The sequence below is a fragment of the Anopheles darlingi genome, chromosome 3 (genome assembly GCF_943734745.1).
Source record: "Anopheles darlingi chromosome 3, idAnoDarlMG_H_01, whole genome shotgun sequence".
In the NCBI taxonomy this organism is placed as follows: Eukaryota; Metazoa; Arthropoda; class Insecta; order Diptera; family Culicidae; genus Anopheles; species Anopheles darlingi.
In genome coordinates this window covers 9,619,285-9,643,966 of record NC_064875.1, presented here as the reverse complement: position 1 = coordinate 9,643,966, position 24,682 = coordinate 9,619,285, and the positions used below count along the sequence as shown (strand labels likewise).

At 48.8% G+C, this 24,682-nt stretch overlaps 6 protein-coding genes across 24 annotated transcripts in view; 2 read left to right on the top strand and 4 right to left on the bottom strand.

Annotated features, from left to right (window-relative positions):
* LOC125954234 (neuroglobin-like) overlaps window positions 1-2,087 on the top strand; it is a 23,516-nt gene extending 21,429 nt beyond the window's left edge. For all 15 annotated transcript variants that reach the window (XM_049684358.1, XM_049684365.1, XM_049684366.1 and 12 more), the window contains one exon: window positions 1-2,087. This exon is cut by the window's left edge and continues 2,839 nt beyond it. The gene's annotated coding sequence lies outside the window, so the exon portion shown is untranslated.
* A 964-nt stretch (window positions 2,088-3,051) lies between these two features.
* On the top strand, window positions 3,052-6,477 carry LOC125954230 (lysophospholipid acyltransferase 5). The gene is made up of 6 exons (XM_049684346.1): window positions 3,052-3,363; window positions 3,439-3,626; window positions 3,961-4,185; window positions 4,272-4,766; window positions 4,842-5,146; window positions 5,217-6,477. Exons 2-6 carry the CDS (start codon window positions 3,545-3,547, stop codon window positions 5,571-5,573), a joined length of 1,464 nt encoding a protein of 487 aa, XP_049540303.1. The 5' UTR covers window positions 3,052-3,363; window positions 3,439-3,544; the 3' UTR covers window positions 5,574-6,477.
* Window positions 6,478-6,590: 113 nt separating this feature from the next.
* LOC125954222 (mucin-12) lies at window positions 6,591-17,229 on the bottom strand. 5 transcript variants are annotated; one of them, XM_049684333.1, is made up of 9 exons: window positions 16,776-17,229; window positions 12,394-16,381; window positions 12,183-12,315; window positions 9,402-9,556; window positions 9,210-9,339; window positions 8,088-8,560; window positions 7,693-8,011; window positions 7,095-7,600; window positions 6,591-7,005 (listed from the first exon to the last, which is right to left on the bottom strand). In XM_049684333.1, the coding sequence occupies exons 2-9, from the start codon at window positions 16,204-16,206 to the stop codon at window positions 6,922-6,924; spliced, it is 5,613 nt and encodes a 1,870-aa protein (XP_049540290.1). In that variant the 5' UTR covers window positions 16,207-16,381; window positions 16,776-17,229; the 3' UTR covers window positions 6,591-6,921. The 5 variants fall into 5 exon arrangements, with proteins under 5 accessions (XP_049540290.1, XP_049540292.1, XP_049540287.1 ...); XM_049684335.1 differs by having other exon boundaries at window positions 12,183-12,833; window positions 15,006-16,381; XM_049684330.1 differs by having other exon boundaries at window positions 12,183-16,381.
* A 123-nt stretch (window positions 17,230-17,352) lies between these two features.
* On the bottom strand, window positions 17,353-19,112 carry LOC125954233 (UDP-glucose 4-epimerase). Its single transcript, XM_049684350.1, has 4 exons — window positions 18,670-19,112; window positions 18,480-18,605; window positions 17,858-18,396; window positions 17,353-17,787 (listed from the first exon to the last, which is right to left on the bottom strand). Exons 1-4 carry the CDS (start codon window positions 18,910-18,912, stop codon window positions 17,643-17,645), a joined length of 1,053 nt encoding a protein of 350 aa, XP_049540307.1. The 5' UTR covers window positions 18,913-19,112; the 3' UTR covers window positions 17,353-17,642.
* A 593-nt stretch (window positions 19,113-19,705) lies between these two features.
* Window positions 19,706-21,227, bottom strand: LOC125958319 (uncharacterized). Its single transcript, XM_049691587.1, has 4 exons — window positions 20,768-21,227; window positions 20,068-20,690; window positions 19,805-19,974; window positions 19,706-19,751 (listed from the first exon to the last, which is right to left on the bottom strand). The coding sequence occupies exons 1-4, from the start codon at window positions 21,225-21,227 to the stop codon at window positions 19,706-19,708; spliced, it is 1,299 nt and encodes a 432-aa protein (XP_049547544.1).
* A 696-nt stretch (window positions 21,228-21,923) lies between these two features.
* LOC125954237 (glucose dehydrogenase [FAD, quinone]-like) lies at window positions 21,924-24,070 on the bottom strand. The gene is made up of 4 exons (XM_049684369.1): window positions 23,477-24,070; window positions 23,159-23,379; window positions 22,258-23,075; window positions 21,924-22,187 (listed from the first exon to the last, which is right to left on the bottom strand). The coding sequence occupies exons 1-4, from the start codon at window positions 24,061-24,063 to the stop codon at window positions 21,984-21,986; spliced, it is 1,830 nt and encodes a 609-aa protein (XP_049540326.1). The 5' UTR covers window positions 24,064-24,070; the 3' UTR covers window positions 21,924-21,983.
* Window positions 24,071-24,682: the final 612 nt, after the last annotated feature.

Sequence of the window (24,682 nt, the reverse complement as noted above, 5' to 3'; positions counted from 1 at the left end):
AGTAGCGTAACGCAGGACGAGAAGATCCGTGATCCGTGGATCAGGTGGATGATGTAGCAAATGGCGTAACAAATCAAAAAAACAAATAACTTATACATAGAGCAGAAGGTAGCAACAAAACCGGAGTAAAGCAAGCATATTGTAGTAGTGAGAATCCGTACGCGAGTACAGGCGCTGTACGATATGGGTGACAAGCATTTTTATACAATATATGCGGCGCTTGGGCAGCGAACCACAGCCAACAATCTCACAGCTCAGCCGAACATCCCGCGTGCCGTCGTGTGACCAACCGAGCGCACACCGAGCACGTGATCGCGATACCGCTCGGCACCGTAAACGGTGTGGAGGAGCAGCAAGTTTAAGGCCTGTTGTACAATAAAGCAACCAGCAGGTACTGCTGGCTGTGGAGCGCTAAGACACAGAACACACTACACACATTGAAACCGAATGGATGGAACCGAGCGGCACATAACTTTATTGAAAACGACAACCAAAAGAGGTTGCCCGGGGGGTGGGAAGTGGGATTGCAAATGGGTGCGGGAGGGAAAATTGATAAAGGAGGAAAACCTCTTTTCCCCCATTTTATAGCGACGAGCTTTGAAAGGAATAACACAAATTGGCAATAAAAGAAGAAAGAAAAAAAGAGAACATTTCACAAAACATCTGGAGCACTGGTTGGTTTGGAACAGGTGCTCCTAAAGCGGATAACGTTGAGGATCACCAGTGACAAGGCAGACATCAACTTATGAAACCGCGAGACACAGACGCCAGAGAACAAGAGAGTATTAGGGAAAGCGGGGGCGTATTATCGTTTGAAGAGAAGAGTAACCCTAATCCCTATCAACTTAATTTGGTTTTTCGCAAAAACAATCACCAACAATCAGTAACGGCAAACAATAAGCGGTTAGCGTGTAGTGTGCGTGGGTATGTGTATGTGAGTGCGTGTGTCTGTATGTGGCCTACACTAGCCATAGCAGCATGTCCACGGAAGACACGGTATCTCTCTCTGGTCATATAGATTTACCCCGTTCGAGGATACTAAGCACAGGACAGCAAAGCATAAAAAAACCCAACAGGTAACAGGAAGGCTCACGACAAGCACGTGGGCAACTGCAGATATGTCAAAGGCTGAACCTCCACTATCCTTGCGGCCGGAGCGATGGGAAGCGAGCAAGTGATCGTCTTTAAACAAGGAACCTCAATTTCTATTTTATATTGTTTTACTATACTACCACTACGTGAGCTACGAGCGGAACTACAACCAAAAAATACCAAATGAAAAGCCCCCCGAAAGATACAAAGCGACACCGAAAGCACAAAACTGCGGTACACAACTTAATGGTATAAGGATGTATTTTTTTGTTGTTGTTGGGTTTGTGGTTGCTCCATCACACTTACACTGCATCCACTCTTCTGATCTAATATGATAACACGATACCACGCTCGTCACAGGATCCAACATATGATGAAAGGTCAATTAGATGGTAACAACAATAATAATGCAAAAAAAAAGATGAAAGCGGACTGCGATGGCCCCTTTGCCACCACCCACAATAGAAATGACCACAGCCGAGGGATAGGACAGTAACGAATCTGTTTTTTTTTTATCCATACCCGGACCCACAACCCTTTACACTAGCCGCCACAAATTTAATCAATCGACTAATCACCAGCAGGTACACTACGATGGTCTGACCACACACATATACCACACATCAGCAGCATATGGCGGCAGGCGTGCATCAGCCGGTCAGGATGCACCGGAGTAGAGCAAATACATACACGTACAAAAAAGGGAGTCTAGAGTTGGGAAGCCCGATCCCAAATGCGTGGGTGCATAAAAGCCTTTCCTATCATCTCTGTTTTTGTTTGTCTAGACCAGTTCAGTATTCCACGGTTTCCGGATGGAAGGCCCCGACGGTGAGGGAGAGGGGCAAGAGAGAAACATCAACGCGCAAAATGGTCGTGCAAATCAGCAAAGCAAAACCACTTGACATGATAACTATTATACCGATTACAAGAAAAGGCAAAAAATGATATTGTATTGTACAAGAGTATAGTAATAAAAGTATTTCGTAAATGTGCTTTAAAACCATGAATCGTGTTTTCAAACCCACCGCGCGCTCAACCGTCCATTTGAAATCACTTCACTCATAACGCCTCACCACTGGTCGCTCACTACTTTTGCTATCGTGCTCACAAATGGCGTTTTTTCTCGTGATCTCGGCTTTTTTAGTTAAACTGTTTCTACACGGCGCTTGCGAAAACGTTTGCGTAGAATAAAGCGAAATTTGCCTTTTCCCAGCTCCGGAAAAAACGCCAATCGCTCGGACATGGCTAATCAACACGGAAAATATCAAAGAAGTGAGTCGGAATTCGACTCACAAGCACAAGCGCGCTTCAGATTGAACCCAGTTTCAACGTATAAACGGATCGAAGGTTCCACGGAATTTTTGACTCCTGAACCGCAGTCATATAAAAGACGGAATAATTGTTACAGCGATAGTCGATAGAATATAAGCATAATGCCCAGAGAGAAGCAAATTTTCAACAAAAATCAAAATTATGAGTGCAAAATAGCATGCGTGGCACTGTACTGCTGTTGTTTTGAAGTACGAGTTCGCTGTAAAAAAAGGGAATTTTTAACTTTTAGCCGTGGCCACACGGGGCGAAAACTCTAGCGCAAACGAAAAAATTAATGCCAAAACGGTTTCGCTTAACCCTTACACGCTGTCAAACTTTTATACGTCCGCGGACTTTTTCGCTGAACCCTTGACGCTATCGAACGCTTTATTTACGAAAATGTAGGTTCTTTTCGTATTGTTTTTGCATTTTTAATATAAATATAGCAGCAACAGCAACAAAATCGTTAAAAACTGCAAAATTTATTCGGAAATCAACTTCAGCGGCCAAAACACAGATGAAAACAATACGTTTGACATTTCGGCATAAATTTTCGGGGTTTTACCCCTGCCACACGAAGCGAAAACATTTTGGCATTAATGTGCAAATTTGCGCGCAAATTTTCGCCCCGTGTGGCCACGGCTTTTCCCTTAAATTTCGTGATAAGAGCAAACTGGGGTAAATCCTTACAAAAGAAGAAGGAGCACCGCCGTTTGTGCCGAAGAAGAGATTGTAGGTCGGAGATTGTGCTTGTTTGTGCTGCGATAGCGCGGTCCCGACGCGGTTGGTTTTCGAAAACTGTGTCACGTTCACAACCAATCTCGTGTGCGCCTCTCAATAACAACGCCGGAAACCTTTCGTGCCTGCGTAGGCAAAAACCGCGAGTCACCGTGTGTTGTTTGGAAAATTGTTCACAAATTAGTGTAATCTATCGTCGTCATTTCATCTCACGTGGCTTGGGTGCGTGCGTGCTGCGGTGGATAAACGAACAACAACGAATATCTAAATTATATAATTTCTCTGCCGCTCAAGTAGGCTACGGATTAAGTCAAAGGAGAAGGGGATCGATTGCCGGTGAAAGCCTCCAAGTGCGGCCCACACTAGTTTCCTCCGCGACCCGTGGTGGGGGAAGATAGTCAGGATGCTGAATCCTGTGGAGGCGCTGGCCAGCGTGTCCGGTGCATCCGTGCCAGCCATCCGTCTCATTCTGTCCGTCCTTTTGGGTAAGCATTTCCATCGCAATCGGCGGCGAACACGTGTGCGGCTCTCGCTCTTTCCCTCGGCATCTAAAGGGTGCGTAAGCAAAAAGTGCGTGTCAGCGTGGCAGCTCCATCTCATTACGTTACGCTATCGTAGCCTACTTTACTGGCTAACCGTAGGAAATTGATCAGCGAAATGCACCCCACATGAATGATATAACGATGCGAAATCCGCGTAGGCTCGGTTTGCACTCGATATCGATTCGACAACCGGTTACAACTTGGCGCGCCGGCATATTTTTAGCCATTTTATATTTAACACCAACACACCGGTCTCCTCCGTTCTCGTTCGTTGTAGCATACCCAATCGGATTGCTGTACCGGCAGCTGAAGGGTGGCCCCACGGTGCGAAACCTTTTCATCGCCTTCACTGGACTATCGATCGTGTTGTTCAACTATGGCACGGACATCTACCATAGCTTGCTGGCCGTGGCCGTGAGCTTCCTGTGCAATGCGCTGCTCGGTCGCAGCACTCTGCTGGTACCGGTTAGCTTCGCTTATCACATGGGATACCTGCTCATTGGTGAGGACGCATGTGATTGGATAAACCCAATCGATGTCTAACATTCTCTATTGCCCCCCCCCCCCCTCCCACCCCCCTTTGCCTAGGGTACTACTACACGACGAGCGACACGTACGACATCAAGTGGACAATGCCGCACTGCGTACTGGTGCTTCGACTCATTGGACTAGCGTTCGATTTATCCGATAGCCGGCAGAAGGAAGCACAGGGAAAAGCCGATGCCAAATGTATTCAGGCACCAACACTGCTGGAGCTAATCGCATTCACCTATTTCCCGGCCTCGGTGCTTGTTGGGCCACAGTTCAGCTTCCTGCGCTACCAACGATTCATCGCGGGGCTCTATGAACCACACACACAAGGTGCGCCAGCGTACGCGACGAAGAAGTTCTTGCAGGGAGTGTTTTACCTGGTGGTGAACCAAGTCGGTACACAGTACGTCTCCGATGCATACCTGATGTCGGCCGAGTTCGAGCAGGAATCGCTGTTCATGAAGCACATCTACATGGGCTGCTGGGGTCGTATAACGCTATACAAGTACATTTCGATCTGGTTGCTAGCCGAGGGTGCCGCCGTGCTGTATGGTGAGTTTCCTCCACTGGAACCACGACAATTACAGTTTTCTTAACGGCTTGATTATCTGTCTGCCACCGTTTTAGGTCTGACCTACATCGATGCCAAGCCTGGCGATCGGGAATACAGCCCGGATGAACTGTCGGGCTGCAGCAACATCAAGGTAGGCGTGTTCGAGAACACCAGCAAGTACGGTCACTACGTCGAATCGTTCAACGTACAAACAAACACGTGGGTCGCCAGCTACGTTTACAAGCGATTACGTTTCCTCAACAACCGCATGCTGAGCCATCTGGGGGCCCTGTTCTTCCTGGCCATCTGGCACGGTTTCCATAGCGGCTACTACATTACATTCCTGATGGAGTTTGCCGTCATACACATGGAGAAGGAGGTACTTGGAGGGCGTCAATAGCATCAACCAAAAATGCAGACCGGATTCTAACTTCACCTTTACATTTCAGGTGGAACCGATTTTGGTGAAAAATGAAAAGCTGCAGCAACTTTACCGAGAGCAACCGCTGGTTAGGGCACTCGTCTTCGTAGCGCTCAAGTTCTATACCATCGTGTGGGCCGGCTGGTGCCTGGTGCCGTTCGTGTTTCTCAGCTTCCACAAGTGGTGGCACATCTACACGACGGTGCGTTTCACCGGTTTCATTCTGTTCGCTTTCGGCAATGTAGCGCTTGCACCACTGCTCCGTGCCATTCTGCCAAGATCTGCTTCCTCCTCATCGAGAAAAGAAGGAAGTAGCCAAGCTTCTTCCAGTACTGCCACTACCGCAGCTCAAGATCAATCCGTTCCGGTGAAAAAGGACAACTAACGAGTGGCAAGGCAAGTGTATGTACTTGTGAGTGAGTGTGCGTGTGTCTTCGGAAAGGGAATTCATTTTAGGTTTTATATTTTTTAATCAAAAACCATTGTGTAGCGGAGTTCTCGCATGCGGCGCGATCTCGACGGTGAACAGCGAGTTCGATGTGATAGGAGGACGATGGTGTGTTGGATACACGCAATAGAATATACATTCTGCCTTCCTCCATCTGTCCATGTGAAGGAGTCAATTTCACAGCTATTATGCGGTGGCTAACAGATGAATGCCACGCTACATCTTGATGCACAATACAATACTTAAAGCTCCCAACCTTTGGGTTTCTCCTTTGTGGAATTCATTGGTTTGTTGAGCGGAGCAACGTGTTACTTGTCTTCCTAATCTGGCTGGCAAGTTCCTAGAAATTGGTTGAGAGTCATAGCACGCCTAGCATCGAGTTTACTAACCGTGTTACTATTTTGGACCTATGCCTACTACGCACCGTTTGCGCCCTTTTTTCTCCATGCATGCTTTTTAGAGAATGGCAGAGTTACGCTTGCCCTTCTCGCTCTATCTCTCTATCTTCCAAATATGCTGCGCGTTCGTGTTGTACTCCTCTTCCACGTTGAAAAATACCAAATATAAAAAAAAACAAATTACAGATCGCATTACCTGGTCCTTATCGCGACTGAGAGAGAACAAGAGGAACGGGAAAAGGGATAGACGGTTCAGAGGGTCTCGCGATAACCTACATCCGAGACTGTCTTTTGCGGCAGTTTGTTTTTAAATTGAGATTTATGGCGACAGCGCTAAATGATCCCGAATAAACGCTACAGTAAGTGCGGCGAATGATTTAATTTTAAACTCAACAAACAGAATAGTAAATAAAGCATTGCTAGTCATATTGTGCTTCATCCAGAAAGAGTTGCTTCATTGTAAAACGAAAATTAGTGAAAGAATATTACAATCCGTGATAACGTTCATAAGGATTTCCACATCAACATATTCGTTACGAACTTTTTCGCGATCCGGTTTTCGTTGTACTCACTTCCTGATGGAAGCATTTTCGATTTATTTTCTGCTAATACATTTCTCATGGCGATGTTCTCAAAAGCAAATGGTACTGTTAAAACTAAATATCAACTGGTCCTTACTTTGCGTATGGCCAATGATGCACAGGTTTCATACTTTCTTTAATTAATTTGACCAAGTGTTCATTGGAGTGAGTACCATGTTTGTAATGTTATGTACACTCTAATAAGGTAAATGAAGGTTCACATCAACATGAACCAAAATCGAATGAAATAGGATGAACAAAAAAAAACCAACACAAAAGACGCGTGCTCCACTTCCAAACATTGGACTAATGGACAGGTGTACCCTGAAAGCGACACTGACGTTCAAGGTTTTCGATTTCAGACCATATACCGCGCACCTCCTTGAACAGCTGCACATGTGAAACGAACAAAGAAACGAACGTGGAATTAGAATCGAAAGAATAGATCGAGCTGCTCGCTAATGAGGTTGTAAACTTACCATTGCCAACCAGTGTTCATCGGCCAGCAGTTCGTTCAGGATGACGGTTGCTGCCTTCCCGGAATCGTGGGAAATCTGCTGGTTGACACGCTTCGAGCACTCGACATACATCATGTATTTCTGGTGGCATATCTTGTGCAACAGCTCGAAACGTGTCGTGCACGGCCGGCATAACGGGAAACTTTTATCATGCTCATTGGAACTAGCCACGGGGGCAAGGGTTGCCCCATTGTACGGTTGACCCTGCATCACGATCCTTACCGAGATATTAGGTTGATGGCAGGCGGCACAAACGGACGTTTGTTGGTGCTGCAGGTGATGGTGTTGATGCTGCTGCTGCTGCAGAAGATGATTAGCTCCACCTAGTTCAGCCATTATGCTGTATCCTGGCAGTGTGGCAATCGAGTTGATTATATTGCGGGGCCAGGGTGTCACCTGCATCAGGCGTCGTTTACGATCTTCCGTAAAGTTGTCGATAATTTTGACGCGCGAAAGGAAGTAATCATCTGTAGAGGAGAGACAGAGATAGAGAAGATACAATTCGAGACTTAGCTGATAGTATTTCCACGGCTGGCGTCGAAGGAAGGAGCTGCTATACCTTGTTCTTGGAAGATTTCCTTCAAAAAGTTCGTATCGAGCGCCTGGGAAATCAGTGTTTGAATGTACACCTCGAACACATCCTGGTACGATTTCGTTTCGAGTCCCATCGATTTGTCCAGCGACTGCTGTTGCTGCTGCTGGTGTTCGACGGAATCGGTTCCACAACCATTTGTACCTTCCAAACCACTGGAGTGATCATGGGTGAGCATGAACTCGTCTCGTTTAAATTCGACAATCGACTCCATCATATTGTGTACCCGGAACGTTACCGGGATTTTGACGTACAGTTTCTTTGAATCAGCATTCCAGGCCGAATACTACAACGGTGCGCATAAACAATGATCATATAGGAGTATTAGATGTTACTTGTGTTAAATGGATCTAGACACTTACTGTCGACACGTTGCGGAATAACGTTTTACCACTTGCATCCTTGAATGGTTCGTACTTTTGCAGCAATGTTTTCCCATCGACACGCCAGATGGCGGGCACTGAGTGCTGTGCCAAATCCGAGCGTATTACTACAAAGTTGCCCGTTTGAAAATCTTCTAGAGAGACTCTACCTCCGGCTGGAATGGTGCTTTGCGCCCCCGCGCCAACGGTGGTAGAGCTGAAGGATTGTTGTTGCTGTTGCTGTACACCGTAGGACACTGCCATGTGATTGCCTACCGATTGCTGACCATACATAGCACCAAGTGGTAGGGGATTCATTAGCGATGACGACGTTTGATGTTGCTGGTCGTGTTGCAATTGTAGTTGCTGCGGTGACTCCTCCTGCTGCGCTAGAGAAACCTGGCATGGCGGATTGGCGGTTTCTTCCTCACTGGCATAATCATAATCTGCAATACCTGCACCAGCAGCCGCCACTGAAAGATATATTTTTGCAAATATCATAACCAAGAATGAGTGGCAATTTACAGGCATTAACACATTAACATCTGCTGTTCTCCTTTTATGGGAGTTTCAGTGAATCTGCGATTAGTTGGCTATAGCAACGTTTTAGTTGTTGGCATGTGCATTCTCGAATCGATCAAAGTAACGTTGGAATGAAATAACGGAGTGCTCACATTTCAGAAGCAGAAGTAAATTGAGTGCGTGAGCATGTGCAAGTGTACAGAAGTGATTAAATGTAATTTAAAGTGCGGAAGTATTAAACGAAGAGATTGTATTCGCGGCGAGGCTTTTGAGTACGGAAAAGGTAAGGTATCCCCAAGCTATTCATCTAATTTATTGCAATTTCGGGATATTTCTATGTATGCTTGACCCCACATGGGTACGAGTGGGACTACCATGTCCAGCCTCCCCTTCGAAGGTAATACCGAGTAGGTGATCCGAAGGGGGCTCAAGGCATTGGCAGGGAGGGTTTTAGTGGGTAGGTCCGGACTCCTCAGAGACCGGAAATCCCACACTTCCGGTTAGGAGCTCTCGCCCTCCTAACGGTGCCTATGAAGGTTTCCCGCCCAGCATCAGAAAAAAAAAAATGTATGCTTGAACCTTCCTTCGGAGGATTCTTACCTGAAAGAATATTAGATCGCACTGGAACCGTTTCCGGTTGTTCTGCCTTAGCTGTTCCTCGGGATGATAATTTCTTGCTCGCTTTCTTGCGTCCCCTTGCATTCAGTTCATCCTCATTGTCCAGTTCCTGCTACAATGAAAAGGTAGATTGGTTAGTATGTTTAAGGATATGGGTACCATTTCTGTTTTTACCATGGAGGCCGGCGTCGGTGTCCAGGCTGGATCGGAATCGGAGTCATGTTCAAAGTCGGCCGGTTCGTCGGTTTCAAATTGCGTTTGCCTTAGTTTTGCTTTCGTCTTCGCCTTCCGACTAGTGGTTTGGCGTCGCTGAGGGATTGAGAGTGGATCTGGGTTGCGGCGTATGTAACAGAAAGAAAAATTAGTATCATGAGATTATTTGAATCGCAAGCATGCGTCCGAGTAAGCGTATTGGCAGCATTAGCAACAGCATCATCTTTGTGGGCCTCCTTAGTTGATGAATCCTTTGCCAGAAGGAATCACGCATCAGCATCAGAATTTCGGATGGGAAAGCGTAACAGAAGGTAGTAGCACCACGGTTGGAGGGTCCACCAGTGCGCGCGAGACAATCGAGGAGAAGCAAAATGAATTATTGGGTCGCTAACATTGTTACGATCGTGCAACAGCGGCTGATATTTCTTACAGGTGTCTTATCGTTCAGCATATGCTCTTAACATATGTACACATTAGGTCATAATTTCACCTTTTATTGCTTATTATAGTTTATAAACGCAATAGTATCCTTCCATTCCGGGGTGCCACCTCTGTTACGCCGAATTTAATATTTGCCGCGATAGACAACAAGTGTGTAAGAAGCTGAGGTTGTTTTCATCATAAAATCAAAGGCTTTATATTCTTCTCAACGTTCGCACAGTTAAAATGTTTAACGCATGTCTCTTTCTCTCACTCATATTCATTTGCAAGGGTATCTAAAACGATTTTTCTTCGATTACACTTTACTTGCACTGGGCCAGCATATCCTAAATATATAGGATTTTCGCTTTAATACTACATGGACAACGAATAAGTGGGGTTTTTCAAATAAAGACTATTTGGAGAGAGACTTCAGTTACCTATGTTATGGCTTACATTCTACGTAGCTCGTCGCATACACGATCGTTTTATGGCAATTGTAATACACGGCGAGGAGACTTGGGGTTTACTGTTACGTTACATTTCACTGGCATACCGTGGCTAGCTATGCCAGCACTTTCCGACGATTGCTATTTTGTTAATCTCTGTCGGATCACTTGACTTGATCACTGGTCGAATATTGTAATAATATTGGCTTCATATTGTCTATGTCCCTTGTAGCATTATTTCACCGACCTAGGGAAATCGTGGGATGTTAGTAAAACATTACAAAGGGATGTATTTTTCCTATGCCTAGCTTTGTTGCACTCTTATTGAACACCTTGACTGAAACATTAAATCAAATGTATGGCGGAAAGTAGGGAATAATAATCCAAATCTCAATGGAGAAGAAGCCGACTGCGCTGGCTCCTGGAGTTACTACACAGAGTAGATGTTCGCTTCTGTTTACTCTGGTACACACTCAAACAAATAAACAAATAGTATCAAACTAAAGATCGAAGCAGAATCATCAATATTACTATTGATCTACTATCACTAGTCGGTATCATCGACTATTCACTCTCAACTAGGCCCTTTCCGCTAAAAACGCTTACAGGAAGAGTTATCCGCTTTACACTTGTCTGCTAGCCTTTTGTGTGTATTAAGCAGTCCGCGTATTTGTGGGTCACTGTCACGCAATATCGGCCAACACCAACCATCGACACCCAGTCATAGGCGCCCCTAGCACCCAGTTGGAAAACGGAAGCATGATCTATCAGGGGTTCAGCCTTCACAAGGGTATGCTACCCTCTTATTCTATTACAAGATAATACAACTACGACAACGATTCCGCGTATCACAGAGGCGATCTCCAACATTCATGGCTGCAGCATTGCTGTTTCTGAGATAATGATGCTGTATTTACTTTAACCTTTGAGGATTTAATTAGAATAAAAAAATATAAATCTTGCTTCGAGTAATACTTTGAGCATATTCGATGCAGAATTTAAGAAATGAAACTAATTACTTTAATCGGCGGCACCCCTCCTCACCCTTTGATTATGAAAATTAAAAGCATTTGCAAACATATCTAGAACACCCTCCTTCTTTGCGCGATCGCAACAATGTTTGTCAGCGTTTTTGAGGGGGAAAAAGATGAGAGTAGACAACGTTGAAGCTGGGTTGAATCAACTGGATTGAATCACAATCCACACATCCCGCTACATTACCACCGCTGCCTACGCAGGTGCAAGTCGTACGGATTGAAGGTCGCCCCAGCAACGCCAACACCAGCACCTGCCGAATCATCAGATTGTGCATGCGGTCCAAGCATTGCCTGCTGCTGCTGTTGCTGCTGTTGAGGATGGTTATGATGCTGATGCTGTTGGAGCAGCATGTGCGAATTAGGATGAAAAGGATGGTGATTGAGATGCTGTTGCGGCTGAGGGTGCTGGTGGTGCAACTGTTGCTGAGGATGCTGATGGTGCGGAGTATGGTAGTACGACGTTGGTGGCATTGCGTGATGCTGCTGTTGAGATGCAACAGAATGGAGGGCATTTCCAGTAGAGACATACAAATGGGGATAAGTGGACGTGGCAGAACCTTCTCCAACCGTGTTGCTATTTGCGGTAGTTGCTGATGGTGGTCCTTGCGCTGGTGGTTGTGGTGTCGGTGAGATTAACATATCTCCTCCTCCCCCTCTTCCACTACTAGATTCACTTACTAAGGGCACCGAGTGATACTGTTGGTGTTGAAGATAACGTGCTTTTCGGGGCACGGATATAAGCTGTGCTGGTTGTTGCGATACCGGTGAAGAAAGCGTCGCCGCGACCGGTACGCTCTTCTCCGGACCATTGGTTTCACTAGGCATGTTTGGATTACCTTCTTGACATCCCGGGCTGCCCGATGACGATGTGTTGTTGTACTTTCGTTTACGATTATCTTTCCCGCTCGAGTTTTGCGATAGACCGGCCATCGACGAGGTTCTTTCCGTCCCGATCGAAGACGGTTTGGTCTGCAGAGCCAAGGAAGGAATACCATGATTAGCGTCGTTAAGATGCTGCATTTGTAATCCGTGCTGGCTATTACTAACGTCCTGTTTGGCGTTGTATCCTTGTGCCTTTTTACCAGCTTGTGCAGTAGTCATAACTTTAGTCGTTGGTCCTGCTGCTGCTAAGGAGGCTGGAACCGTGGAGTTGGAACTATTTTTGTTCGACATAGTAGGTGTGCTGGCCGTAGTTTGGCGCAGCCAGGTTGCCTTACGGCCACCGCGTGACGTCGGTGGCGGCGAACTATCGCGCTCACCTTGCAGAAACTTAAGATAACTGCCCATGAAGCCCTTGGTCATGTTGGCGGGTAGGTTGAGTTTCTTCAATGCATTTGCTACGCAACCATTGTTTGTACTCGTGTTGACGCTACCGCTTGATGTCACTGTTGCTGTTGATGATTCCCCTTTATTCGCTACATTCGCCATGCTTCCTCCTCCTTCGCTGTTCACTTTACTCGTCGCGCTAGTATGCGCTCCATTGTGTTCTGAAAGAAAACCAAGTTCCTCTTCTATATCCGGCACTACGACCTTCTCAGACACTGCTTTCTCCTCTAACCGTCGCCGTTCGTCTTCGTTCCTATACCCATTGCTGATGGCACTCGGATCACCAACAAGTGGCGTGTAAGAGGAGGAAGATGACGGAGGGCTTGCCGATCCTAGTGAGTGTGTACTGAAGGAATTCGCTGGACCACCGCCACCGCCACCGCCACTATCAACAACACGATCAACTTCACTGGAGGGAATTGAAACCATACTAGTAGGCCTATTCGCGGAATCCGACAAGGAATGAAACGGAGGGTAATAATGATGGTGATGATGAGACTGATGACTGGGAGCCTGATGATGATAAATGGGGCTGTAAATGTTGTGAGCGGAGGAACCGAACAAGGTTGCTGCCGCTGAAGACTGAGAAGAGCCCGAGGATGCAGTTGATGGGTTGGTGTTGGAAGGTGTTCGCGCCAAATGAGCCCCACCACCGCCATCGCTGCCCCCGTAGTTCCATCGATCTCTCGTCGCTGCTGTTTCCGTAGAGGGTTCATACTGTTCCGTTTTGATCGGGACATTCTCTTCTCTGTGGAACCGATCATTCAACGTTCGACTTTGAGGATCTATACTTTCACACCCGTCATTCGTTACTATTGCTGTACGATTATTGGCTTTCCCTTTTGTCTTTGTCGTCTTGGACGCGTCAGTCGTTATGCTAGTTTCCGCCTTTTTGCGTCGACCCGGCTTTGCTGTTACTGTGCCCTTCTGTGCTCCTCCTCCTCGGGAGCCTTTCGTTTTAGGGGAAGATATTGATGTGGCGGTTACGCTGCTCTTTCCTTCGTCCGTTGCCATTGGAGGCCTTTGAAGGTTCTTGACGAGTTGCATCGGATCGGGTTTGCTTTCACTCTCCGCTGACCACTGATCAAGGTGAGGTGATTTAGATCGCTGCTGGTCAGTTGGCGTCTGGGCTACTCGCGTAATCACGGATGGATAGCCGATCGACTGCATCTGTTGTGACAATTGCAACGCCGCATACGTTGGCTGCTGCTGGTTGCCACCGGTAACGCTTGACGAAGCTACGTGATGATAGGCTGGGTAACAGTTACTAGCTGAAAGAGAGAGCGAGGGTGATCCCTTGCGTGAATAATCCGACGAAACGCCCGACGACGAGGACGAGGTAGAACCGGCAGCCGGCGATGACGGTGGCATTCCCGAGGTGAGGGCAGGGAAGCCGCTAGAAGAGGGAGGAGGACCACTGGGGGCCGTGGCTGCGGCGGCTGCAGCTGCTGCCGCTGCCATTGCCAGCATATGATATGAGGAGGGATGATGAGTATTATGGTGGGACCCCAGGATCGTCGTCGTATCCGGCGGCAGACCAGGCGAATCCCCGCCTGCCCCACTACCGCCGCTACTACTACTACCACCACCACCACCTTGTGAGATGCGCGAACCGTACTCGGTTGTGGACGATGGATCATGACCATGCCGAGCTGCGATCAGGGAGGAATTATAGCTACCGGACCTAAAAGTAAGAGAGGCACTGGGGGGCTGTTGTTGGTGCTGATATGCGGACAGTGACGCAATATTGTTACTGTTACTATTACTATTACTATTATTGCTATTGCTGCTGTTACTAGAGGAGCTGCGATTGAGTTGCTGGCTATCTGTCAGCGAATAGCTTATTGGCGATGATTGCGGCTGTTGGCTGACGATCACTTGTGCCGGTGACCCACTCGGTGGCGAATGTATCATCGACGGTCTAGGTATCGTATAGTGCAGATGATGCGTCGGTTGTTGATGGTGGCTGTGCTGCTGTTGCTGCTGCCCTTGCTGGTGATGATGATGATGCAGGTGATGATGGTATCCTTTGCTATCGGTCAGTCGATGCAACTCGGCCATTCCACGGGATGATGTTAAGTACAGCGATGGGGAAGGGGAAGAGGACGTAGAGGATGGGGAAGCAAGTGGAGGTGGTGGACGCGATTGGTACCGATTTTCACTAGCACCGGAAGAGCTTGTCGAAGGGGTTTGTAGTACCATCGGCGCCGTGGAAGGAGACGACGTCTGAGTTCTAGGTGAGGAAGCCACGTTCGGTGTTTCGGTTGCTGACGACGATAGGAGCGAAGACGAACATCCGATACGTCGAACGTTCGGGGGAGGACAAGACTTACTTGCAGGACCGGGGCCACCGGTGGCGCTGTGATGTTGTGTGGCAGCCGATGATGTCATCAAACCTATCCCACTTGTATAAGGGATGGGCGATGCCGCATGAGATTCGTTTACCGGGTAAGGAGCGGAAGCCACGCTGCTGCTGCCAGAGGTGGAAGGAGAAAAGTAACCGCCCGAGGGAGGAGCCGTTTGTCCAACCGATTTCGTGACGGCCGGCGACGCAGCTCGACCGACGGTAGGAGTTGTAGCTGCCGCAGCTACCTTGCCGGCTAACGACGATAAATGGTGTTGCTGCTGCTGCTGATGGTGCTGCTGTTGCTGCGTATGCTGTTGTTGCTGATGGTGATGCGCCTGATGATGGTTCAATGCGTTGCCGTAATGAACACCAAAAGGTTCGTACGGATGGCTACCGACAGTGGTTCCCTTCGAAGCTGGGCCACCTCCTCCGGGCAACGGGGCATTGGAAGGACTCGGAGGAAGGACATTTTCGTGTGGCATAATGCCGAACGGACTGGGAAGCTGATTATTGCTAGCTGCACCACCTTGCCAGCTATTGCCAGTTCCACTTCCGCCTCCACCCGCTGGCACACTGTTCGGAGGTCCATTACTCGAGACAACGGCCTGTTGCTGCTGTTGTTCGAAAAATGATCCGAGCGCTGTTTGTTGATGAGCAGGAGTGGTGCCCACCGTGTAGTTGCCCCGAACATCCGTGCCATCTGAAGGCGGTTGCTGTTTGATTACGACAGTTGCTGCTGTAGCTGCTGCCGCGGCCGCTGCTGCAGCAGCAGCCATTGTAGCCGGGTTCTGGGATTGTGCCAGCACCTGCCGATGTTGTGCTGAGTTGGTGTTCCCACTGCTGCCGCCTGTCGTGCTGTAGTGGGCAGGTTTGGGATTGGCCGCGGGATGAAAGAACGGTGACAGTACTCCATCATACCCTGCAACACTGGCGGCCGTAGAGAGGAAGCCAGCCGGGGGATTGAATGGGCCACCCGTCGCGCCGGTTAACGTGTTGGAGTGTGCTTGCAGCAGTAGCTGCGAGGTGGTTGAAGGTACTCCGGCTACTCCGGCGGCATTGTGATGTGCAGCCAGTCCCGAGGGTGCCCCGGCTGCGGCCGCCGCCGTCGCCAAGTGATGATGGAACTCTCCACCCGCCGGTCCCGGTATTCGATTGTATGTGTACGACCATGGACCACCGGGATCCATGGCTTGTTTTACTTGGCGTTCACTGGGTTTCTTGAATTCTTCTGCTTTCTTTGTTCCTTCCGAATTCTGGCAGGGATTCCACTGACTTCTTCGTTCGCTCGCGATTCTTTCGTCTGTCTATATCCTCATGGCACATTCAATACACTAAGCCACCACTCAGCGAGACCGAGAACTGCTGAAACGAGACACGAAACACAAGATCAGTTGGATATCTTCGATGGACGGAATAAAATCACTTCAGGCTAAGTCTGCTGCGATCCGATCTTCGCGGGATCCAGACGAAAAGGACACGAACACACTAACAAGTATGTTGGTCGGCATTTTCTCCTTTATGTTTCTTCGCTCCAAAAAAAAACCTGCTGGAGCATAATAACTCCCCACCAACACGAACACACATTGTGGGGCACGCAAAGAGGGGACAGGACAACATGAATGCAAAAAAACGCGTTTGGATTGCTCCTCACGGTTGAAAGTCTGTGTGTGCGCGATATGTTGTCCTCACGCACGCGAATTACCGCCCTCTCCACCGTACCGCCAGGTGTTGCAGGCCTATCCTCACCATGCCATACCTTCTTTCACAAGCCGCGATGATGATCGAGGATTCCGGGTAAGGGCCATCCCCGGATCCCGGCGCGATTCAGTTTTCGGGAAGTGGTTCCTCCACCCCCTTAGAACACACAAAAACAAACACACACATACACGACACACACGCACAGCGCAAATTACGAGCGGCCGCACGAATTTCCTAATTTCCAGCGAACCGACACGCACCGGATGATCGCATTTTCCTTCTCGATCGATTGATCGACCGTCCAAGCACCCGCGCGCTGTTCTTGCACAATTTTATCGCGGAAAAACGAAGGAAAATAAAAGTTTTCTGCCTTCAAAATGTCTGCCGCGCGTTTTTCTTCCTCTCGTTTTCCTTTTTCCGATGTTCTTTTTCTTTTTCCGCGCTCCGGGCACTGACACTTGAATGCAATTTGCTTGAATGCGATTTAACAAGTAATCTGTTTCTTGCGCCGGATGCATTTTCGGAACAAAAGGCCGAGCCAGAAATTGTGTGCGAGTCGAGTTAAAGGCCAACAAATCAAGCCCAGAACCGGAAACAGGAAAACAACGTTGTGAAACTTTGAACTGCGCGCGGACCGAGAGGGTTTTGATTTTCATTTACTAAATTATATTAATGGCTCGTTTCATCAGAGGAACAATCTAATCTACTCGCTAAATTGCCCTTGGTTTGGTTGCACTTGGTTTTTACTAGCTGAGGGGTTAGCACATGAAATGGCAAGTTATTGTAAGTTAAAAAGGCGGTGAAAATGCAACGTTTGAAAGCGTCTGTGGTATCGCGCTCAAGACACAAAATGCAATTTGAGAAAATTAAAAAACTTTGGTCATCCAAGGAGGAAGAGTTGCTGATCCAGTTCTGGGTCTTCTCGCTATCCTGCGAACCCGTTTGGATTGTTCTTCTGCCAGTTCCAAGCATCCTGGCACATTTCCTCCAGTCCACGCTTGGCCGTCCATCCTAGCTCTTTGGCCGCTAATGTGACGTCCGCATAGCTCGAGGCGATATCACCCGGACGCCTTAAAAGAGATTTAGAAGAAAGGGTTAAATCACAAGTGGGCACGGCGCGGGACTGTCTAAGTCAAGTACCTGTCCACCAGCTCGTACTTCACCTCCCGCTCGGAAGCCTTTGAGAAGGCCGCCACCACTTCCAGCACCGAGTAACCGCGTCCCGTGCCCAGATTGTACACTCGGAAGCCACTGATGGAGCCGCTTGATAGTTTATCGATGGCGTGCACGTGACCTTCAGCCAGATCGACTATATGAATGTAATCACGCACTCCGGTACCGTCGGGGGTATCGTAGTCGCTGCCAAACACCTTCAGGCGCTCGCGCCGTCCCACGGCCACCTGTGCGATGTATGGCATCAGGTTGTTTGGTTCACCGTTCGGATCCTCTCCGATCCGGCCCGTCTTGTGCGCACCGACCGGGTTGAAGTAGCGCAGCGAAACTACCGACCATCGCGGGTCCGATTCGCACAGGTCCTTCAGGATTTCTTCCGTGAAGTACTTGCTCTTACCGTACGGATTGGTACAGTTCCCGGTCGGGTGACTCTCGGTGATCGGTAGCTTCCGGGGCTCGCCGTAAACGGTTGCACTCGAGCTGTACACGAACTTGAACACGCCGACCTGCAAAGTAGCGAGATGGTAGGAGATGGATTGGTCAATTTGAAGTTCATCTAATGCGCCTTATCATCATCAGCGTCATTTACCTCAGCCATGACCTCGAGCAGCACGCTCGTGCCGGTAATGTTGTTTTGATAGTATTGTAGCGGTATCCGGCATGACTCACCGACCGCCTTTAGGGCTGCGAAGTGCACCACGCAATCGACTTTGTGCTGAAGTGGACAAAAAGGCAAATCTCAAAGGCAATACTTGCATGAGGCCTAGGAAAATACAAACCTTCCGGAACACGGCCAACAAATCGTCCCGGTTTCGTATGTCCACGTCGTAGAACGTGACCTCCTTGCCACCCGTAATCTCCTGTACCCGTTTCAACGATTCCGGCAGCTTCGAAGCGCCGCTAGCGTACGCATTGCACAGATTATCCACACAGTAAACCGTGTGGCCAGCGTTCAGTAGCTCCAGCACCGTATGCGACCCCACAAATCCGGCTCCGCCGGTCACGAGAATGTTTAGCGGCATTTTTGCTTGCACTACCCGTTCGAATTCACCCGACACCGTGCCACGACACCAGCTGCCACGCGAGTTATGATGATCCAGAACCCGCGACAGCTCATCTATTAAACCAGCTGTTTCGTGCGATTGTTTGTCCGTTCTCGGCGACACATACGCACATCATCAGCTTCAATCGCGTCGCTATCACGATGTCGTTTCATGCCGGCGCTACTACTGCAAGCGCCTTATCAGCTTCGTCCGCGCTACTCGAGTTGTTGTGAGTGCCAGCTTTGTTGATACATTCTCTTGGACACGGCCTAGTTTTTTAGAGAACGACGACGGACGTTGAAAACTTGCTTAGTTAGTACTTATCCTACTAAAATAACCCAAAAGATTTAAGAATTTCTCTCTTCAAATTTAGATAAATTGTTAAGAAACTAAGGGGCTTGATGGCCAGCGCACAATTGTAAACAAACGCTGCAAGGGTGCGAGGGTTGGCTGAAAAGTTACACTGTGCTCTCCTTTGGTCCTACAAAATCCTGGAAAATTTCGTCGGTTACGTTCGCTCTGTGTTTCGGTGGTTGGTTGTAATTAGTTGTCGGCATAAATAATATTCACTGTTAATTTAGATACTGGAACGTATTTTATTGAGGAACGCGTGCATATTCCTTAAATAATCTCGACATGCGCACAACGATGAGCAATCGAGATTGGGGAACAACGGTGGGACAGACCGGTCATCGGTCTTAGTACTACGGCTGAAGAGCACCTTAATGATAAAGCCTATCTATATTGCCTTTATCTACTTCCATGCGGTGTTTTACTGATAGTCTTCAGGCGTTCCTTCAGCTTGTCCAGCAACGTTGCTAACGGAACATCAATCTTTTCCGACATGATGGCTCCCGATCGGGTTGTGTACTCGTGCCGTGCCGGGTGCTGTGGGCTGAATATTTGGGGCCACCAGCGCTCCAAAAATGGGGATGTCAGTCCGAACGGTAACAGGCGTAGGTTTCGTGTCGATTTGAGGCGGAAATCTCTCGTGAGCCATTCCGTCTCGTAGCTGCTGCTGGGTAACGTTGCTATTGTTTGCTGCCAGCGGGAAGGACAAAAATGTGAAAACATTTTAAATACTGCTCGGAACACTAAAACAAGTTCAAGCTCAACTTGGTACAAGTTCATTACCTCCTCACTGCCGAAAGTTGCCGCGGCGAGCGTTTGTTTGACAAAACTTTGCAGACTTTTGGCCGGCGATTCGGGTACACAACCCGACATCACTGAGTCCGGCTGGTGGGTCACCATCGTGAGATTCAACGTTTGGAACGTTTCGCTTGTTCCTAGCCGCCGGCAGATCTCTGTGGTGTCCATTAAGACCTGCAGGAGGGTGTTGCGGTCGTACAGTTCGTTTTCTGTATGGATAAGCGAAGGACAGAATCCTATCCAACGGTATGGCGGTTGCTCCTTGAGGACGATATTAATCTTTGCATTCGGTCGATTGTCGTCATTTTTCTTCGTTTCAATGAACAACTCGGTGGCCAAAAGATGATAAGGCTGTTTCGTTGGTACATGATCGATAGGAACCAGAGAGTTGATCTTGAAAACTGGTGCTACAATGGGACTGTTTAGCGCTATGTTTAATGGCACATCGCGAAACAGCTTTTCCAGTATGGCTGACGATACTACTTGAGCCCGCGATAGGAGCTGATAGTCTTCTTTGCATCTGCCAGCGACGATGAGTTGCTCCCTGGCGAACACGTATTGCGTCTCAAAGTTGATGCTAACTTCCACACCCAGGACTGTCGAGGAAGCTGCAACAAAGATAGACTGCGTGAGGTTCAAATCGTACCGATAATTGCCAGAGAGTTTCGTCTCCGGACAAGTTTACCTTTGTTGTAGATTATCCTAGTTGGTCTGGCACCGGTGAGCATCTGTAGGTTCGGATCTATGGCGTAGAGCTGTTGCACTGGAGGTAGAAAACCCACCGTGTGATTGGTGAATGCAATGCCTGGTTTGGAACCATGCAGGAAGGGATCGATAAACTCGTACCCCTGGTAATGGGCACTTTCGGCGAATAGATAGGACACATCGAGCCACAGCCTCGACGGTTCGGATGGTTCGAACACATTATTACACTGGCTTCCCTTCAACACTAGCACCGTTTTATTGCTATCCTTGGCGGCGAGGTATCGACCAACGCTTTCGGCGATGTGATCCCCACCGAGCACAATGTACGTGAAATGGTTGTCCAACACGATCGGTGGTGCCGTAGTTGTGGCTGCATCGCTCCACGTCCAAACATGCACGAAAAGAACAGCTATCGTCCATAAACCACGTGTATGTTTCATTGCGGCAAGCGTTTACGATGGTGCTACTGCCACTTCTATATGTTAGGAACTAAAGTCACCGTCCGGACGGATATACGGTGTATATATATAGACTTTACGTGACGCTCGCAAAAGTATGTTTTGGAAACTTTAAGAGCTGTTGGCTGGTTTCAAACTGAAAACAAGCACGCTGGTCGTGCACCCTAGCGGTGACCTCTGCTTGACGGTGGCACCTCACATACCCTCTACGTCCTACTACGAATATCTCGGTTATCTCGGGTTTCACCTTTTAACCCGCTTGCAACAATCTACAAATTTGAGTATTTCACGCATGAATTTGACGCTTGATCGTTTCTTCAAACGTATCGCCCCTTACTTTAATGCTGGCTCTTAATTGATCAACACATGGAACAGTCCATTGACGAATCGTTTATGAGCTATTTATCTGCGCTCTCTATCCCGTCTTCTGCCTTCCTCTGCGCATCAAGCCGTGATGTAACGGATAATGAATTTCATTCATTCATCATCGGGATGGCGCAAAGTGAGCCAACGGAACGAGCTGTAACCGAGCTGATGGCATTGAAGCAGCGAAGATGAAAACTAATTTGCTGTCTTTGGCAACATGTTTTCGACGTCACATGTATGCTGCTCGCAACACGCTTGACGTCTCGAAATCTCATTTACGTTTGTAACAAATGTGTAGCATTCTACATACACACAACACGTGTAGTGTTCTACATACACACAGCTGCACTAGCGATCTGTCGATGTAGATGCTCAAACACGTTTACGGTGGTCTTCTTTGATCATATCAGCCGCCTTCTCGCCGATAAGAAAGCTGTGAGCCGCGGTGTGACCCGTGGGCGCTTCGGGAATAATGCCAACGTCTGCCACTCGCAGTCCCTTGATGCCGTACACCCGCAGGCGGCTATCGACGACTGCTTCCGGATCGGTCGGAGGGCCCATCTTGCACGTAGCCACCTGGATAGTGCAACACAGATCGGGAGGTTTAAGAACACCTAGGGGCATGGGATCGTGCAACCGGACTTACCTGATGCTGGAATGTAGAGGTTAGAGTGCGCACATGACACCGCCAGTAGTCGATCGTGTTGAACGCCATATACTGACATCCAGGAACTTTGCGCTTGTACAGCTGTACTCCGAGCCGCCTTAAAGGTGCCTCTGTACTGATACGTATCACCTCCTTGATGGCGTATACAAGCGCATCAACGTCACGCTCATCCTCAAAGTACTGATACCGGAAGAGTGGATGGTTGAAGGGATTCGTGGATTTGAGCTCAACCTGTCCGACTGCCCGTGGTTTCAGCAGCATTGGCAGGAACATAAAGTTTCTTGTGTGGGCCAGCGGTCGGAAATACTCATCGTATAGCTTATCGGGTATATAGTAGGCATTTCTTGTACCGGGCGTCGTGTCGAAGCTGAACGAGGTGAATGCCTGCATTACCTCCACGTCCGGATACTCTGGATCGGGATTCTCGGCAAACGGCGAATGGACGTAGAGTAGACTTTCCACCGAATTGGAGGTTAGTGGTCCGCTTCCATTACGGAAGCGCATGAACTCTCCGAAATTGGTGAGCTGCTCGAAGCTAACGAGATTATCTGTTGATTCGTTGACGATAAAGACCGGACCGTATGTGCCGCCATGCTCGTAAACCTTCCTGCCTACCGGAAGATCGGTCACAAGTCGGATCCCATGCTGTTTGAGGTGTTTGGCCGGGCCAACACCCGATAGCATCAGTAGTTTGGGGCTTTCGAACGCTCCGGCCGATAGGATGACCTCGAGGGAGGCTTCAATTTCGTGGTACTGCCGGTCGTGCAGCACCCGTACTCCGGTAGCCGTTTTCGTTTCTGAAAAATGCAAAAAGTTCAACAACAAGAGCTGCATCGGTGAGATCTCGGTTTGGATATGACCGAGGGGAGGGGTCATTTACCAGGATCGATGAGCACCTTGGTGACCCAGGCCTTGGTAATGATGTGCAGATTGGGTCGATCTACAATATCCCTCAGGTAGCTGTTGCCGCCCGTCGCACGCCGACCATTGGCCGAGTGTGCCTGCAGGAACGATACGCCCAGGTTATCGCCTGAATTGTAATCCAAATACCGATAGCCAGCCGACTGTGCGCTCTTCACGTACGCTCGCGCCAAATCCGTTCTGTGGGCCCCACCCGGGGAGTAATCCAGTGATATTTCGGAGGGTTAGCTGGGATGTAACACCCATAATCACGACACGATTGGATGCGCTCGCTCACCTGAATGGGCAGTCCTCAACCGAAAGTCTACCATAGAAACCGTGTGCGCCGTTGTCACCGAAATCACGAATGTTGGCACGCTCGATGCGCTTAAACAGGGGCAACACGTCGTCCCAACTCCAACCCTCATTGCCCGCACTAGCCCAGCTGTCGTAATCGCGTCGATTACCACGCGTGTAGATCACATTGTTGATGATGGTTGAGCCACCGACTCCCCGGCCATGTGCCCAATTGCAGCGGCCGCCGCGGAGACCGAGACAACCGTACCGTTGCTTTTCCGTCTCGTACCCGAAATTGTAGTCCGTCGAGGCAAGGATCGGACCAACGAGAGGCGAGTCACTGATGAGCGGGATCTCGCCCCGGCCAATCTCCAGCAGAAGCACCGACACGGTCGGATCTTCCGAGAGACGGTTAGCCAGGACGCAACCGGCTGGTCCAGCACCGACGATGATGTAGTCGTACGCATGCCGCAGCTCCGGATTCCCGTAGTCAATCTCTCGGGCATCGTAGAACAGGCTAGTGATGTTGCTGAAGCTGATGAAGGCTGCAGTCGGCTGTAGTAGTCGACCGATTGCTAACCAGAGCATCACTGCACGACACACACGTTCGAACATCATGATTCTCACTGCACTTGCTGCATGGAACCGCACACACACTTTACATACTAATAGCGCACCTGCCTGCCTGACACTGTTTGTGGTTCTAACACGCGTGTTCGAACTGTATAACCTGCTCCGGCCGATGGTCTGCAGCGATCTGATTCGACGCGTTTGCCGCCAGTCAGTCAGTCAGTCATTGGGTCGCCGAATCCCCAGCCACCAGTTGCTGCTGCTGCTGCTGCTGCTGCTGCTGGTGGGGGAGTTGATCCATTACGCGGTTGTTTTTGGCATCGTCACCTTGCCACTACTTTTGCACTACATCGTTCCACCGATTGCCGTCTCCCCTCCTCTAGGTCCAGGAGTTTTTCGTGGGCTTGACTTCGGTGGCGCCCGTGAATGATGCGTATAGACGCATAGGCACGGAATCATGAGGAGTTTTTTTTCCTTGTTTTCACCGTTTATTTTGCCTCCTCTTCGTCATGGCCGTTTACTTTTCTCGGCTACCAATTGCTACCGCGGGAAGCGCTGGAATCGACGATGCCGATTTTTCGGTAGCAGCGGATGGCGACCGAAATGAATCGTTGAATGGTTAATGATAGTTTTAGTT